The 17,247-nt window shown below is 45.9% G+C and overlaps 1 protein-coding gene across 3 annotated transcripts in view; it reads left to right on the top strand.

The window, feature by feature from the left end:
- The window catches only part of LOC147707763 (trypsin I-P1-like), a 173,710-nt gene that overhangs the window by 54,156 nt on the left and 102,307 nt on the right, over positions 1–17,247 (top strand). For 2 of the 3 annotated variants that reach the window (XM_086926614.1, XM_086926615.1), the window contains one exon: positions 2,108–2,364. In XM_086926614.1, the coding sequence (XP_086782740.1) occupies positions 2,108–2,364 (257 nt within the window). Of the gene's footprint in view, positions 1–2,107; positions 2,383–17,247 lie in introns of all 3 variants that reach the window. The other variant, XM_086926616.1, reaches the window with a different exon arrangement.

Here is a 17,247-nt window from a genome sequence, read left to right as displayed (position 1 = left end):
CGTCAAACCCTGGTGCATGCACTAGTTATATCAAAGATGGACTATGGCAATCTTCTATATTTAGGGACCTTGGAGAAGAATTTGAGCCGCCTACAGGTCTTACAGAATGCCGCTGCCCGACTAGTGCTTAGACTACCCAGAAGAGCCGCATCCTCAGCGGCCCTCCAGTCTTTGCATTGGCTCCCGATCAGAAGCAGGGTGGAATTCAAAGCACTATGCACGTGCCATCGGATCATCAATGGGAGGTCTCCTCTCCCTTTGAAAGAACTGCTGACGTCTTACGAGCCGTCCCGCTCCCTGAGATCTTCCGGCTCAGGACTCCTGGCTATCCCCAAGGTGTCTAGAGCACGGATGGGCGGAAGATCCTTTAGGTACCTTGCAGCTTCTAGATGGAACAAACTACCCATAGCATTGCGACTAGAACCATCAGAACTAATATTTAGGGCCAAGCTTAAAACTGCACTATTCGAACAGTAAGGTATTCCACTTCTGTAGGCTCCAGTAAGTATCTGCTCTTCAGCGCGGGGACACGCCGCTGGGCGTCACCAAGCGCTTTACAAAACTCCCTGAATAGAAAAAAAAAATATAGAAATGTTTTTATTTTAATGGATTCTGCTTAGCACTACCTCGCCGCCCCCTGCCCTATGAAAAAGCAGCCACAAGACAGAAGAGGCATTTCATTCAATGAGCGGGCGAAAAGTGTATTCTCTTCCTTAAGTAAAGCTGCATGGAGTTCAGCTCTGAGCAGGATAGCTCAGCACATCTTTCTGACGTCACACAAAACAAGCCACCCCTCACAACTCTGCCCCTACTAGGGGCCGGTGTTGTGTAATTATATGTATCCCCTATCTTTTTTGTCATTGAATTAAGACGATGCACCACCTGCAATGGAATCCTGGGTGGAGCCTGCCTCACCTCCCTGCTTGGCATCGTTCATCCTGCACGCTCCATTCAAACAAAGTCAAAAAGACCAGGGTCAACAAGTCAGAGCCGACGGGGAGGCATCTGTGAATGAGCATGTGCACCTTTGCTTGCGGGGGGCCCTAAGCCTCTGCTGCATTCTCCTGAAGAACCCCTTGTCTCGCAGGGCGGTGCGTGCAGACCCCCTTTGTAGCAGCAGAGATAAGGCAGCAGCCGGTGCGTGCTGCTTACAGTTAGATATCCCATAAGCTTGTTTTGCACCCTCCCTCCTCTTCCCCCTCCCTTCACTGGGCTCCCTCGTCTTGCCTGCGTACACCCAATACACACAAGCCATGCTTCCCGATTCAGAAGGGGTGGGAGGGGCATTGAGCAGAGAGGGCGAACATCTGCGAGGGTGAGAGAAAACGCTAGTACTGCAAATAATGTTCAGATAACATCCACGTGCAACTGAGGTGCTTTAGACTTCTTATTTTTATTTTAGTATTGCAATTTAATTTTGCGCGGACGTGGCCCAAAGGCATCGGAGCGCTATATAACAGTAGCAGGACACATGGGTTACAGCGACTTCCAGTTACAGTCAGGGTTTTAAGTGTGATGAAAAAACTGGGGAGTCTCGAAAGGGGCGTGGTCAATGTAATTTAAGGGTGTGGCTTAAAAACACATAAGCTAAAAGTTTGTGATAAGCATAGTGTCCTGACTGGTACTTTACTGTTTCTGTCATTGCATCCAGATATATATATAATACAACAAGTAATTGGTTGGTATGGTTGTTAGTTGCTTAAGATAAATAAGCAGCAACTATGGCTTTTATATAATATTGAAAATGCTTCCTCCTAAAGCCCTGGTGACACCACGACAATGTTGCTGCTCCTGAGCTTCAACAAGCATTGGCATAGCCAATAGGTCTTGCCTTTGGGATCTTATAAGTGTTTAGTTATCCAGCCCAATATCCTTGGTGCAACAACATGAACTGTTGCATGGCTAAACACGTATAAGGTCCCAAAGACGAGATATATTGGCTATGCCAATACTTGTATTTCTTGCCCTCTACTTCCTTGACTATTGTTGTACCTTACTGCCTTTATTAACTCCTTTCATTCCACAATGTATTTTCTCCATGATGTTTCTCTCTCTCTCACTGTCTGTTTTTCTCTCTCTGATTTGTAATCATATTTTCCTTTGCTAGACCCGGCACCATGGTAGCCCGCCTTGGTGAACAAGACCGATCTAAGCCTGATTATACGGAACAATACATAGCTGCTGTGAAGCAAATCCAGCATCCGAATTACAATACCAAAACTTTGGATAATGACATCATGCTGATCAAGCTAGCTAAGCCGGCAAAGTACAACCAGTATGTCCAACCGATTCCGCTGCCGACCAACTGTGTGGCCGCCGGCACCCGGTGCACTGTATCTGGATGGGGCGTAACAATACCTGGTGGTAAGATAACCAATGGATGTAAACTGGCTTTAAAATGGAATCATTCTTGTGTGGTGATATGTATGTTGTAAAAAGGTGCACAAACCATGTTTTTCATTTGTGTATCAGTATAAACTTGGTGCTTCATTACGTTTCTGTTTATGGTCCTGTCTGCCTGGCCTGCATATTCCCTTCATTATAACATTTCTTTAAATCCAATGACTACATTTGCAAATGTGTGCATGGACGCATGCACGGTAATGCAGTGTTGCCCATCATTAAGTAAATAGACGCCATGTTTTGCATTGTCTTTTGAAGGGTCCCCAGGCAATATTTCAGCAGATTTGGGCCCGGGTATTTTATTTTAGCTTTGCAATAAAGTTGCTGGGCTGTGTAGCTCAGGGAGTGAATACATTAGAGAATCATATTTATTGACAATGGCCTGCTGCTGCTGACATCCCATGCACTGATGCGGTGAGTGTGTGCTGCCCAGCATACGATTTGTACTGGAGGCATACCCCTCCAGAAAAATTCCAAAGCCTTGGCGTCATATTATCAAGAACGGCGATAACAATATTGCCGCTTTAGCGGCAGGAAACTGCCACTAAAGCGGCGATAAGGGGCTTGATAATATGCCCTTGGGAATTCCCATAGAAGCCCAGGTTCACACCAGAACCTGGGCTTCTAAGGGAATTCCCAAGGGCATATTATCAAGCCCCTTATCGCCACTTTAGCGGCAGTTACCTGCCGCTAAAGCAACAATAATGTTATCGCCCTTCTTGATAATGTGGCCCTAGAGGCGCTTTGAATGCATCCCACAAATTAGAGGTTACGTCATTGATTTTTGCCTGGGTAAGAGCCTGCCATTATTACGTCCTGGGCTGGGATGCCTAGGCACTAGGAGCAGCTACTGCACCAGAAAGATACAAAAATGCAGCCACCAGCTAGGACTTCCCTAGGGAGCACTAGATCAGAGGTTTACCGGCTACCTTGGTATTACATGCCCTCGACTCAGATAAAAAGGAACAAATATAAGGTTTCAGCTGGGGGGTGTCATGGCCAGAAAAGTGGACACTAGGACCCTGGGCAGGGGACAAAGGGCAAGGGACACCGGACACCACTTCCGGTCAGGGGAGGGGGGACGGACACACAATAGAAGACGGGCATTGGGGAAGGAAGCAGAGAATACCTGCGCTGTACCAAGCTAGCAAATAAAGGTATCTTACCAGCAACATCCGCGTCCTCTCATCACTGGGTACAATGACACGACAACTGGCGACGAGGCGACGTAAAAAGGACCTTGTTGCATGACCCATTCGTCGACGAAGGAGCCCCGACCTCAGCGAGACCAGGAGCCCACCCTGGGTCGCGTGGGAGCAGAGGAAGTGACGCGGGAGCCACGCAAGAAAGCAAGAGGCAGAGTGGCAGCGCCAGTGAGCCAATTTAAAAGACCCGGGTAAGCGCGCTCACGAAGAGAGTTGAGCGCGAACTCTCGCGTGAAGACTAAGCATGGGCGGAAAATTCCTTCCGCTCGCGGATTTTGCAGATTTTCGGTAAATTCGCAATCCGCGAGATTCGCAAATTTCCCACAAAATCCGGAAATTCGCACGCAGCGGATTTTTTTTTCTTGGTGATACAATTTTGCGGCGTGCGCGTTCACTTACCGTCATTCAGCGTTTGCCGAGTTGTTTTTCTCGATATTTTGCGAGTGCTGCGCCATTTTGGATCTTGCTGCGGGATCCCACGGGAGTTTGGCGACCGCGATTACGAAATTGCAGCTTCCCACCTTGCACAGCACGCATCGCGAGAGTTCGCAATTGCGAACACGTAGATGCGGCGAGCAGCAACAATCTCGCACTCGCGAAATTACAAAATTTGAAATTCTGCACAAGAAATCCATTAGCAAGCAGCATAAACCTTCTGAAAATGATGATTTTTATCAGAATAACTCCTCAGGTTGACATTTGCGTGCACTTTTTTTTGCAAGGAGTCCATTTTTGGGGGGGGGGGGTGGGAGGAAGGAAGTGCCCCACAGTCTCCAACTTCCTGTTCCTGTCCAGCAGGCTCCTCCCAGTGCTTTCTTCATGTGCTGGTCACTTTCATTCGGATTTTTCACCTGGAAGGATTACTTTTTGTGGATGCTGCTGGATATTTGGATTTGAGGCCTTTTTGACTTTCTTTGGATCACTTTTGGATTAGAAATTTCACAAGTAAGTTTGTTTGGGGCATTACAGTTGCTGCAACAACAATTTTGGAATTCTCGATTTTTGGGCTGTTGATATGGTCTTTTGCCCAGGGGTACTCAGTGGTGGGTGGACTGAGTCTTTCTGTGGGGCCTCTTTAATAAAAACATCATGGAGGGCCTGGATGGCATGGGATTGTGCTGATTTTTCTGTGTTTTTCGATTTTTTGGGCTGTTGTTGTGGCCTTTTGACCAGGGGTAGTGAGTGGTGCATGGGCCTAGTCTTTCTGTGGGGTGTCTTGAATTTAAACATCATGGAGGGCATGGATGGCATCGGATTGTGCTGATTTTTCTGTGTTTTTCGATTTTTTGGGGTGTTCATGGGGACAGGCCATGTGGGTGGGGGCCATTTTGAGTGCTGCTACAGGCAGGCCCTGGCCATGTGCTGGGAGGCAGGGGCCATTTTGAATGCAGGCAGTGTTCTTAGATCTGCAACCATTTTGCCTAGCTTTCAGCCATTATGCCCAGGGGTAGTGAGTGGTGCATGGGCCTAGTCTTTCTGTGGGGTGTCTTGAATTTAAACATCATGGAGGGCTTGGGATTGTGCTGATTTTTCTGTGATTTTCGTTTTTTTGGACTGTTGTTGTGGCCTTTTGACCAGGGGTAGTGAGTGGTGCATGGGCCTAGTCTTTCTGTGGGGTGGCTTGAATTTAAACATCATGGAGGGCATGGATGGCATGGGATTTTGCTGAATTTTCTGTGTTTTTCGATTTTTTGGGGTGTTCATGGGGACAGGCCATGTGGGTGGGGGCCATTTTGAGTGCTGCTACAGGCAGGCCCTGGCCATGTGCTGGGAGGCAGGGGGCCATTTTGAATGCAGGCAGTGTTCTTAGGTCTGCAACCATTTTGCCTAGCTTTCAAACATTATGCCCAGGGGTAGTGAGTGGTGCATGGGCCTAGTCTTTCTGTGGGGTGTTTTGAATTTGAACATCATAGAGGGCTTGGGATTGTGCTGATTTTTCAGTGATTTTCGTTTTTTGGGCTGTTGTTGTGGCCTTTTGACCAGGAGTAGTGAGTGGTGCATGGGCCTAGTCTTTCTGTGGGGTGTCTTGAATTTAAACATCATGGAGGGCCTGGATGGCATGGGATTGTGCTGATTTTTCTGTGTTTTTCGATTTTTTGGGCTGTTGTTGTGGCCTTTTGACCAGGGGTAGTGAGTGGTGCATGGGCCTAGTCTTTCTGTGGGGTGTCATGAATTTAAACATCATGGAGGGCATGGATGACATGGGATTGTGCTGATTTTTCTGTGTTTTTCGATTTTTTGGGGTGTTCATGGGGACAGGCCATGTGGGTGGGGGGCATTTTGAGTGCTGCTACAGGCAGGCCCTGGCCATGTGCTGGGAGGCAAGAGGCCATTTTGAATGCAGGCAGTGTTCTTAGGTCTGCAACCATTTTGCCTAGCTTTCAACCATTATGCCCAGGGGTAGTGAGTGGTGCATGGGCCTAGTCTTTCTGTGGGGTGTCTTGAATTTAAAGTTAAACATCATGGAGGGCTTGGGATTGTGCTGATTTTTCTGTGATTTTCGTTTTTTAGGTCGAGATTTCTCGAACCTATTGCCGTCAATCCACAAAGCTGACTTTTTACGAGCCGGATTTGTAGAAGTGCACGTCCTCGTGACCGTGCTTCCATCACAGCCTTCAGCCTCCCTCCCAGGGGCAGCTTGGCATCAGGCATTCACCCAAGCGCGACTTCTTCTCCCCCCTAATTACATCCCTGCTGCTTACTTCTTTGACGGCCGCGAGGCCAGGCTTCAAAGGATCCGCTCCCCCATCCTGCTTTAATTACATTAGCGGTAAAGGGCTTGTTTTACATTTCTCCCACCCTTCACTCTATGTTTATCTTGTATTTTCCTCAACCAGATCCATTACCAGTTGTCATTCCTGGGGTGCTGCAGCGTTCCCTGCTATTCGTTGCCTTTTGGGCAGAGTTGTCTTCACGCCCATGGATCCCTCGCTGTTATAATGTAAATGCAGCCATTTGTGTTGGAGGGGCACACAAAGTGAAGCAGCCCCAGAGCTGAAAAAAATTGAAAAAAACATGAAAATAAAACCAGGTTTGGCGAGGGTGCAGGGTTGTGTTGCACCGCCACTCGCTTTAGTACGGCCAGTTTAATGCCCTGAATGGGACTGGATTACTGACCGCAGTTAAGTGCTTTCCGATTTGCTTTAATAAGCGATGTTGCATTAGGGTTCAGGCGATCTCCCAATACTCCGTCTCAGCTCCAACTCGATCACACTGCATGTTTTTGGCAGTTGGGGTCACATCGCTCCCTATATTTATCAGAGTGGCCAGGCGATTTATTTAATTTGGATGCCTCCCTGGGTGAGGAATTTCAACAGAGTAGGACTTCCCCCACCCGGGTATATTGCTAAGAGTCCAGAGCACGAGCATCTCTTTACACGCAATAGCGCCACTCGCATATAGCAACTAACATCCAGTCTTCACCATTAAACAACAGTAACAGCCCATCATTGTTGTCATCACTATTTCTCTGGTTACTTAAACAAGTGTCCCCAGCAAACCCTTTTTGTCTACATGTCTTTTCAATTACTTGATACTGATACAGAGGTATGTTGCTTAGACACCAGCACATTATGAAGTATCCCCCATTTCATATGAGCCGGGGCGTGCACATCACACACCATTGGCATCAGACTCAGACTTCAAAGGAAGCCACTCCCCCACCCCCACCACACAATGGCGAGAGCTTTTTATTCACCCAGTGACTGTGTTGCCTTTAGCCCCTCCCTCCCCTCGTCACGCCGTTCAAGTTGTAAATTCCCTGCCCCCCTTCCGTTGTCCATGTTGACCACCTTTTGGCTCCTGGCCAGCTTGATAACAGAAGCGACATCAGGGCGCAGACCCCCTGGTGCTTTACAGTGAAGCGCGTCCATGTATGTGAGTATGCTTCATATCGTTTTAACTTAGCCTTGTGAAATCTATTACTTGCACTCCAAACGTTCAGTTCCTGCTCTCTGTTTACCACACTCCTTCCACACACACTCCCTGCTGCTTTACCGTGAAGTGTGTTCGTGTACGTGAGTACGCTTCATAGCGCCTTAACTTAGCCATGTGAAATCTATTAACCGCATTTCATTTCTGAACACTCTTGCTTAACCAATTGTGCTATCACAGAGTGAATCCCATTGGACTGCGCTGGGAGCATTGCATCCCAAGCTCCTTTTAATTAGGCATATTTGGCAGATGTTATTTAAGTGAATCCCTTCGGGATCCTTTCTGGGACTTTGCAGATTCGGCGCTCCCTCTCCACAGGTTTTCAAGAAGTCCTTGATTGATAGGTTGTGAATATTGTCGGTCCACTCCCCCTTTTAGGCTAGAAAGCCCATTGATAGGAGGTCACTAATCCAGGCGGTTCACACATCCTTCGTCCTGAATACCTGTGTGATGTTTTTTTATAAACACACCCGAGGGTCGAAAGGTCAACAACATTAATAAGGATCCTTCCTCTCGGCCAACAAGCCTGAAGAGTGTACCACCAGTACAACAGACTGTGTCTTTGAGGTGACCGGTTTGAAAAAAAGGATGATCTAAACTTCATTTTGTTTTCACCATGTTAATGTCAGGTGCTGATATTTGTTGGAGATTATTGTTTTATTTACACCTTGTCACCTTCTCATGAAGTCACTAAGTTTGCCATCATGTATGGCATAACAACCTTATATGAGACTTTTTCTCCCATACTCCGAGTATAACCTGGATACGTACACACGAATATTGAGTGATCACAGACCCATGAGTGTGATGCTAAAATCGTTTATTTATGTTTATATGTTCTATATGACTGGTGCCTTAATTTACATATGTCAAAGAAAACAGGGGTTGGTCTCATATCAATCAGCAAAGCTAGGCCTCACAAACCACGTTAAAGAGCCGGGACATTAAGTGGTTTGGCCAGAATCACGTTATGCTTGAGACTCCCCAGACTCGAACCCGGGTCTCCAGCTTAAAGGTCGGCCGCTCTAGCCTTTAAGCCATATCCTCTTACGTTGCCACTGGTAGCTGCCGACTAGGTCGTGTCGAACACAGAACGGCTTTCCGGTGAGGTCTACAGGCTCTAGTGCAAGAGCGCTTCAAATGAGGTATGTGTTACTGCAGCGCTGGCACAGTGGGCATTTAAGAATGACAGTCTCACACAGTCCAACGCTGGCACAATGAGCAATGGCACTATGTTAGCGCAAAGAGATCTATCGCCCTCACTCATATCTATCTATCTATCTATCTATCTATCTATCTATCTATCTATCTATCTATCTATCTATCTATCTATCTATCTATCTATCTATCTATCTATCTATCTATCGCTCTCACTCTATCTATCTATCTATCTATCTATCTGTCTATATTTCTATCTATCTATCTATCTATCTATCTATCTATCTATCTATCTATCTATCTATCTATCTATCTATCTATCTATCGCCCTCACTCTATCTATTGCCCTCGCTCTATCTATTGCCCTCACTCTATCTATCTATCTACGTATCTATCTATCTATTGCCCTCACTCTATCGCCCTCACTCTATCTATCTATCTATCTATCTATCTATCTATCTATCTATCTATCTATCTATCTATCTATCTATCTATCTATTTATCGGCCTCACTCTATCTATCTATCGCCCTAATTCTATCTATCTATCTATCGCCCTCTATCTATCGCCCTCACTCTATCTGTCTATCTATCTATCTATCTATCTATCTATCTATCTATCTATCTATCTATCTATCTATCTATCTATCTATCTATCTATCTTCGCCCTCACTCTATCTATCTATCTATCTATCTATCTATCTATCTATCTATCTATCTATCTATCTATCTATCTATCTATCTATCTATCTATCTATCTATCTATCTATCTATCTTTCTATCTATCGCCCTCACTCTATCTATCTATCTCCCTCACTCTATCTATCGCCCTCGCTCTATCTATCGCCCTCACTCAATCTATCGCCCTCACTCTATCTATCTTTCGCCCTCACTCTATCAATCACCTTCACTCTATCTATTGCCCTCTATCTATCTATCTATCTATCTATCTATCTATCTATCTATCTATCTATCTATCTATCTATCTATCTATCTATCTATCTATCTATCTATCTATCTATCTATCTATCGCCCTCACTCTAGCCATCTATCGATCTATTGCCCTCACTATAGCTATTTATTTATCTATCTATCGCCCTCACTCTATCTATCTATCACCCTCACTCTATCTATCTATCGCCCCCACTCTATCTATCGGCCTCTAACTATCCATCTATCGCCCTAACTCTTTCTATAAATCTATTGCCCACACTCTAGCTATCTATCTATCTATCGCCCACACTCCAGCTATTTATTTATCTATCTATCGCCCTCACTCTATCTATCTATCGCCCTCACTCTATCGACCTCAATCTATCCCTCTATCACCCTGACTCTTTCTATCCATTTATCGCCCGCACTCTTTCTATCTATCGATCTATCGACCTCACTCTATCTATCGATCTATCGCCCTCACTCTATCTATCTATCGCCCTCACTCTATCCATCTATCGCTCTCACTCTATATATCGCCCTCACTCTATCTCTCTATCTATCGCCCTCACTCTATCTATCTATTTATCGCCCTCACGCTCTCTATCTCCCTCACTCTATCTGTCTATCTATCGCCCTCACTCTATCTGTCTATCGCCCTCACTCTATCTATCTATTGCCCTCCCTCTAGCTATCTATCGCCCTCCCTCTATCTATCTATCGCCCTCACTCTACTGGGTACCACCACTGCATCACTCAGGGGCACCACAACATCACTATGCGCTACCACAGCATCACTGAACGCCACAGCATCACTCTTCGCCACCACAACATCACTCAGCGCCACCACAGCATTAATCTGTGCAACCATTCAAAAACAACTGGGTGAAATATGTTCTTTCAATGTTCCAAGCTTTATAACAAATGTCACAAAAAGATGTTAATATTTCAATTCTGTTCTTGGATTGCGTCACAATAAAATACACTGAACATAATCTTCACAAAAGTTATTTACAAAAGTTTAAGCTATTGCCATTATAAATTACAATAACTTTTGTGTAAGTATTAATTTTTTTTTTAAAATCCATTGTTATTTGTAATGTCAATACATCTAAGTCACGTAAATACAACAAATATTGAATTACAAATGCTATAGGTGTCACATTTGCGAAAGTTAAAGCTATTGGCATTGTAAATGACTAGGGCTATTAATTTTGCTATTTTCAAAACCAACACATACATAAAAAAATTGTAATTTACAATACCAATAGCTCAAACTTTCCTAATTCGAGACCTATTGCATTGCAAATGCTTGTTTGGGCTGTTGTTGTGGCCTTTTGACCAGGGGTAGTGAGTGGTGCATAGGCCTAGTCTTTCTGTGGGGTGTCTTAAATTTAAACATCATGGAGGGCCTGGATGGCATGGGATTGTGCTGATTTTTCTGTGTTTTTCGATTTTTTGGGGTGTTCATAGGGACAGGCCATGTGGCTGGGGGCCATTTTGAGTGCTGCTACAGGCAGGCCCTGGCCATGTGCTGGGAGGCAGGGGGCCATTTTGAATGCAGGCAGTGTTCTTAAGTCTGCAACCATTTTGCCTAGCTTTCAACCATTATGCCCAGGGGTAGTGAGTGGTGCATGGGCCTAGTTTTTCTGTGGGGTGTCTTGAATTTAAACATAATGGAGGGCTTGGGATTGTGCTGATTTTTTTGTGATTTTCGATTTTTTGGACTGTTGTTATGGCCTTTTGACCAGGGGTAGTGAGTGGTGCATGGGCCTAGTCTTTCTGTGGGGTGTCTTGAATTTAAACATCATGGAGGGCATGGATGGCATCGGATTGTGCTGATTTTTCTGTGTTTTTCGATTTTTTGACCCTAGCCGGAGAAGCTGCTGAGCGTGATGATGTTGTCGACGAGGAGGCAATGGAAATACCACAATCATTGGAGTTAACTAGTACACCAACCCCTACCGCTTCCATATTTCTTCTTCGCCGGAAGGGACCTCCATCCACCTCGACCTCAATTAGTGGTGGTGAAAGTGCACAACGTAGTAAAGTTCGGCAATCCACATCCTCCACTGCATTTGGCATTAGAAGCATGACCGCCGCCTCCTCCGGCCCCCACAGACATTTCAAATCCGCAGTTTGGGACTTCTTTAGTGTTTGCCCAAAAAGGAAAACTTCGCCATTTGTAGCATTTGTAAGCTTGCAGTTAGTTGTGGTAAGTTTGGTACCAACTATGGTACCGGAGGCCAGAGAGGTCATCTTAGGAGACAGCACGCTGTCCAATGGTTTGCGCACCTAAAGGAGATCAAGGAAGCCCGAATTGCAAGTCAAGAAAACGTTGATGTTTCATCTGATGATGACGAGGAGGAAGAAGGCGTGTCAAACACTTCACTTACACCCAGTACCCCTGTCAGCAGCACACCTCATGTGAGCCACACTAAGAGTGTGGGAGAGAGTGAGACACCAATGCGAAAAAGTTCATCAGCGAGCGTAACTGGGTCGAAGAAGTCATCATCATCATCATCCCGTAAATGCTTGGTCCAGGGCAACATTAGAACCATGTTGTTTTCAGACGCGCCATATGAACGCAACCACCCACTGACGCGTCTGTATAACACTAAGCTGGCTAAAATGCTAGCTCTGGACCTTCTCCCTTTTTCTTTTGTAGAAGGGGTTGGTTTTCTAGAATTAGTGGCAGTGCTCTGCCCTAAATGGAAGGTTCCTAGCCGGTTCTATTTTGCCAGAGTTGCGGTTCCAGCACTACATGAAGATGTGCTGGAGGTGATTGGGGCAGCTTTGCAGAAGAGTGCTGTTCACACTATACATCTGACAACAGACATGTGGACCAGTGGCGCAGGTGCTGATTACATGTGCATCACTGCACACTGGGTCTCTTTTTCAGGGGTTAAAGCAAAGCTAAACGCAGGTGTTAACCCGGACCAAGTTTTTAAAGCTGCTCGGAAACATGCAACACTAGCCATGTTTGGCTTGGAGAAACGTCATACAGCACAAAACATTTTGAATGAGTTTAACACAAATGTCTTTCACTGGCTGTCCCCAAAAAAACGCCAGATTGGTTATGTTTCCACGGATAATGGCGCCAATGTAGTTAAGGCCATGGATCTGGGTCACTATTTCAGAGTGCCGTGTTTGGCGCACTGTATAAACCTGGTTGTTAAAAAATTCTTGAGTGAAGACAGTCCAGCGTGCGAGTTAGTGGCCACCTGCCGAAGAATGTGCAACCATTTCAGCCATTATTTTAAGGCCCGGAAGCATCTGAGGAGCCTGCTACATGAACGTCGAATGCCAGTGAAAGCACTCATGCAGGAGGTGGCAACACGTTGGAACTCAACCTTCTACATGCTTGAGCGTCTGTATGAGCAATATACGGTACTCGATCACTATTTCTTAACACTGGGTACAGCTCAGAAGGACCTGAGGCTAGATGCGGCGCAATGGAAGCTAGTTAAAAGCCTGACAGACATGTTTCGTCCTTTTGAGGTCTTCACGCGTGCAGTCAGCAGGAAGGACTGTAATTTGGGAAAAGCTATCCCATTGTTGCGCCTGCTGGAGCACCAACTGAAGGCGGTGTCTTCTATGTTTCAAAAAGATGAAGAAAAGAAAGACGCTTTTGTTTTGGCGGAGAAATTATTAGAGCGCCTACTTGGCGATGAACGTCTTAAATTGATTCTCTCAGAACAGCATTACATTTGTGCTACTATTCTGGATCCACGTTACAAAAAGGCGCTGGCAGGCCGAGCATTCTTTCCTTGCCTTGTCAGCCATGAGGTTTGAAAGAGAACGGCAGGAAATTGAAGGAAAAGGCAGTACATCAGCATCAGCAGGCCATCCCCAGTCAAAAGAATCCACTTCTGCCCCTGTGGCTGTGGCACAAGTGACCTCTCAGCCGTTAAAGACACCGGCAACCGGATCATCTGCACCAGACACAACAGTAACATTGGGTGAAGAAGAGGATTGGCTAACTTTCCTTGGGTTTGGTCCTCAAAAGGTCGCAGCAAAAAGTAAGCCAAGTGGAGGAACCTTGGAGAACCTTGAGTCAATGGTGCAGGACTATCTGAATGACTCAACAGAGGTCTATGTTAATGCTGACCCATTGGCGTATTGGCATGGGAAAAAAGAATTGTGGGCACAGCTCTCCAACCTGGCTATAAACTACTTGTCTTGCCCACTCGCAAGCGTGTCTTCTGAACGTGTTTTCAGTGCTGCTGGTGGCATTGTAACTTTCAAACGGAGCCGCCTCTCGCCCAAAAATGTGGAGAGGTTAACAATGATCAAGATGAATCAGCACCTCATACCACCAGAATACAAAGTACAAGAAAACACGCCGGATGAAGACGAGGAGGACAGCAACGTAGATGAGGGAATTTCTTCTCTGTTAGGTGACACTGACCTCTTCCTGCGTGAATTCGCAGAGTATGAGGACGAACCCTTATTCTTATTCCCTGACACCGAGCCCTGAAAATGAAACAGTGAATCAATAACTTTCTTTTTCGTCCTTATTCACTTTTATTCCTGTGTGTCTGTCTTTCTTTGTTTTGCACAGTTAATATAATTAAAACTTTAATCACCTAATCACAAAAACAAGCCCATCAGCAGAACTGTCTTCACTTGTTTGCTTATTCATTTGAAGGTGCCGCAGTCTGCATTCCTCAGGTTCACAGGTTCACAAGAACATGCTCCTCTATCCTCCTCCTCCAGACTCCTATTTCCCTCAAAGCAGAGGGCTGGATTACGCCCAATGAAGAAAGACTTTGCACTTGTGGGGGTATTCTACTTCTTTGCGGGTGAGTTGACGGCTCTGGGGCCATTGCTGGGAAGCTCTAATACCGGATAAAAGTAGTTTGGACCAAATCGGAGGTGAAAAATCTTTAGCTTTTTTGCTGACTTGCTTGCCTTTGAGGTGCTCTTTGGAGGGGTTCCGGGTGTTTGTGGGTGAGTTTTGGGGTCTGGGAGCACTGCTGGGACAGTCTAATTTTGATTGCATTTGCTTTTCAGGAAATCCGCGGTGGAAAGCGGGAGTTATGACCTAGCTGCACAGCGCGTTTGGACCGAAGGCCGATACATATTGTAAGTAAGCATGGGCGAATTTTGCGAATTCGCCATCCGCGAATTTGCGGATTTGCGAATTTGCGATCCACAAAATTCGCGAATTTGCGGATTTTTGTTTTTTTGCGTGTTCGCTGGGTTTTTTGCATGTTCGCAGAGTTTTTGCGTCTTCGCGAGCCGCTTGCATAGCGAAGTTACCCATGCAGTTGTTTATGGGAGAGGAGAGAGAGAGAGATAGATAGATAGATAGATAGATAGATAGATAGATAGATAGATAGATAGATAGATAGATGATAGATAGATAGATAGATAGATAGATAGAGAGAAAGAGAGGGAAAGAGAGGGAGAGAGAGAACGAGAGAAAGAAAGAGAGGCCGGATCTCTGAAGGGCCTGAGTTGCCCCTACAGAACATACAGCTTTTTATTTTTAGCAAAATGCATATGAAAATTGTGCTGTAAGGGTCTCTTTTAGTTTAACCCCTCCTGACAACTCAAAATGGGTGTATTTGCCATCCTCTCCCTTCTTCCTGTTTTTTATATCTGTAAGTGCTTCCTGATGAGGTTTAAATCCTTGGACAGGTGCCTCGTTGCCACTTGTAACTATTCTCTGACCCTGCTTCAAGGGTCAGAGCAGGGTCAGAGAATAGTTGCAAGAAGGCAACGAGGCGCCAGGAAGCAATTAGCAGCAGGTGTCCAAGTTGAAGTTAATTTGTTTGTAACCCTTTTGTAAGAGGTTACAAAGAAATTAGGTTCAACTTTTGCACCTGCTGCTGATGTAACACTTGCTTGGCTGAAAATTCGTCCCCGCTGATTCGCGGATTTTACCACGATTTCGCGAGATTCGCGGATCGCGAAATCGCGGAAAATCCGCAAATTCGCCCGCGAAACGGATTTTACGCCCACCCTTAATTGTAAGTATGAGATTTTCCTTTTTGGCGCTTTTGGGGGTGTTGTGCTTTTTTGCGGGTGGGTTGGCGGGTCTTGGGGCATTGCTGAGAAGGTCTAATAGAAGTGGTTTGGACAAAATCCATGATGACATTTTTTTTGCTATTTCTGACATTTCGGTCAATGTAGCGTTTTCGGGGGCCTGTTTGGGGGGCTTCCTGGTGTTTGTGGGTGGGTTTCAGGGTCTGAGAGCACTGCTGGCTATGGATACTTTTGATTGCAAGAGGTTTGAAGCAATCCATGGTGGCAGAGGGGAGTTAGGGCCTAGCTGCAGAGCGCGCGCGGAGTGATTTTGGAAATTGCCATGAAAATGACTAAGTCCCCGTTTTTGTACTTTTGCTTTTTGCCTGTTTGGGGGTCTTCTACTAGTTTTCGCCTGGGTTGACGGCTCTGGGGCCATTGCTGGGAAGCTCTAATACCGGATAAAAGTGGTTTGGACCAAATCGGAGGCGAAATTATTTTTGCATTTTTGCTGACTTGCTTGCCTTTGAGGTGCTCTTTGGGGGGGTTCCGGGTATTTGTGGATGAGTTTTGGGGTCTGGGAGCACTGCTGGGACATTCTAATCTTGATTGCATTTGCTTTTCAGGAAATCCGTGGTGGAAAACGGGAGTTATGACCTAGCTGCACAGCGCGTTTGGACCGAAGGCCGATAAATATTGTAAGTATGATATGTCCCTTTTTGGCTGTTTGGGGGTGTTGTGCTTTTTTGCCGGTGGGTTGGCGGGTCTTGGGGCATTGCTGGGAAGGTCTAATACCGGATAGAAGTGGTTTGGACAAAATCCATGCAGAATTTGTTTGTTTTGCTATTTCTGACATTTTGCTCAATGTAGTGTTTTCGGGGGCCTGTTTGGGGGGCTTCCGCCCAGGATTGCCAACCTTAATCGCCATTTCCCGTGGAGCCAGCCCTGGGCCTTGCCCTACTTTCAAACACAAATTACAGGTAAGATAAGCGTTTGGTGGGAGGTAGTATAATGGAGTATTAGGAGAGATGAGAGATTGACGGTAGTACTACTAAAGTCCTAGGACTCTTGAATTCACTTACTCTGTGAGAGGCACTTAGTGTTGAAAACATTTAGCCATTTACACTTAACCGCATCGCTGCTGCGGCAATTTTTGCGCTGTGCGGCTTTTTTCGATTTACCGCGTTACATGACGAGCTCAGCTCGTCATCAGCACACGCCACCCGTGGCTGATGACGAGCTGAGCTCGTCATCAGCAGCGAAGGGGTTAAAGGAAGAAAATGACACAGACTTAAGTTTGAGGAAAACAAACTTACTGTTAAACCTCCACCCACCAGACTCAAAAGCAGTAAAAAACAGTTATGCTCAGATAAAAGTTCAAAAAGTATATTTGTGTAGCCCTAACAAAATAATCTCCCGCAAGACCCCCCCTAACCCCAACGATTGTCCTTCAAAAGTCCCAAAAACAACCCAACTCCCAATTCCCACCCCCCAGAAGTCTCTAAAAAGGGGCAAGGGACACTACGGCAGGATGTTGTTCACTTTAGCAGCCAGGGCATCATACTCCTTGCAGAGGGTGGCATGGTCGGAGCGGAGGCCTTCCACCAAGGTCTTATACGTGAGGACCTCCTGCTCCAGGTAGGA

The sequence above is a fragment of the Lissotriton vulgaris genome, chromosome 6 (assembly GCF_964263255.1).
Source record: "Lissotriton vulgaris chromosome 6, aLisVul1.2, whole genome shotgun sequence".
Classification (NCBI taxonomy): Eukaryota; Metazoa; Chordata; class Amphibia; order Caudata; family Salamandridae; genus Lissotriton; species Lissotriton vulgaris.
The sequence above is the reverse complement of the archived record's forward strand: the minus strand, read 5'-3'. Positions and strand labels throughout refer to the sequence as shown.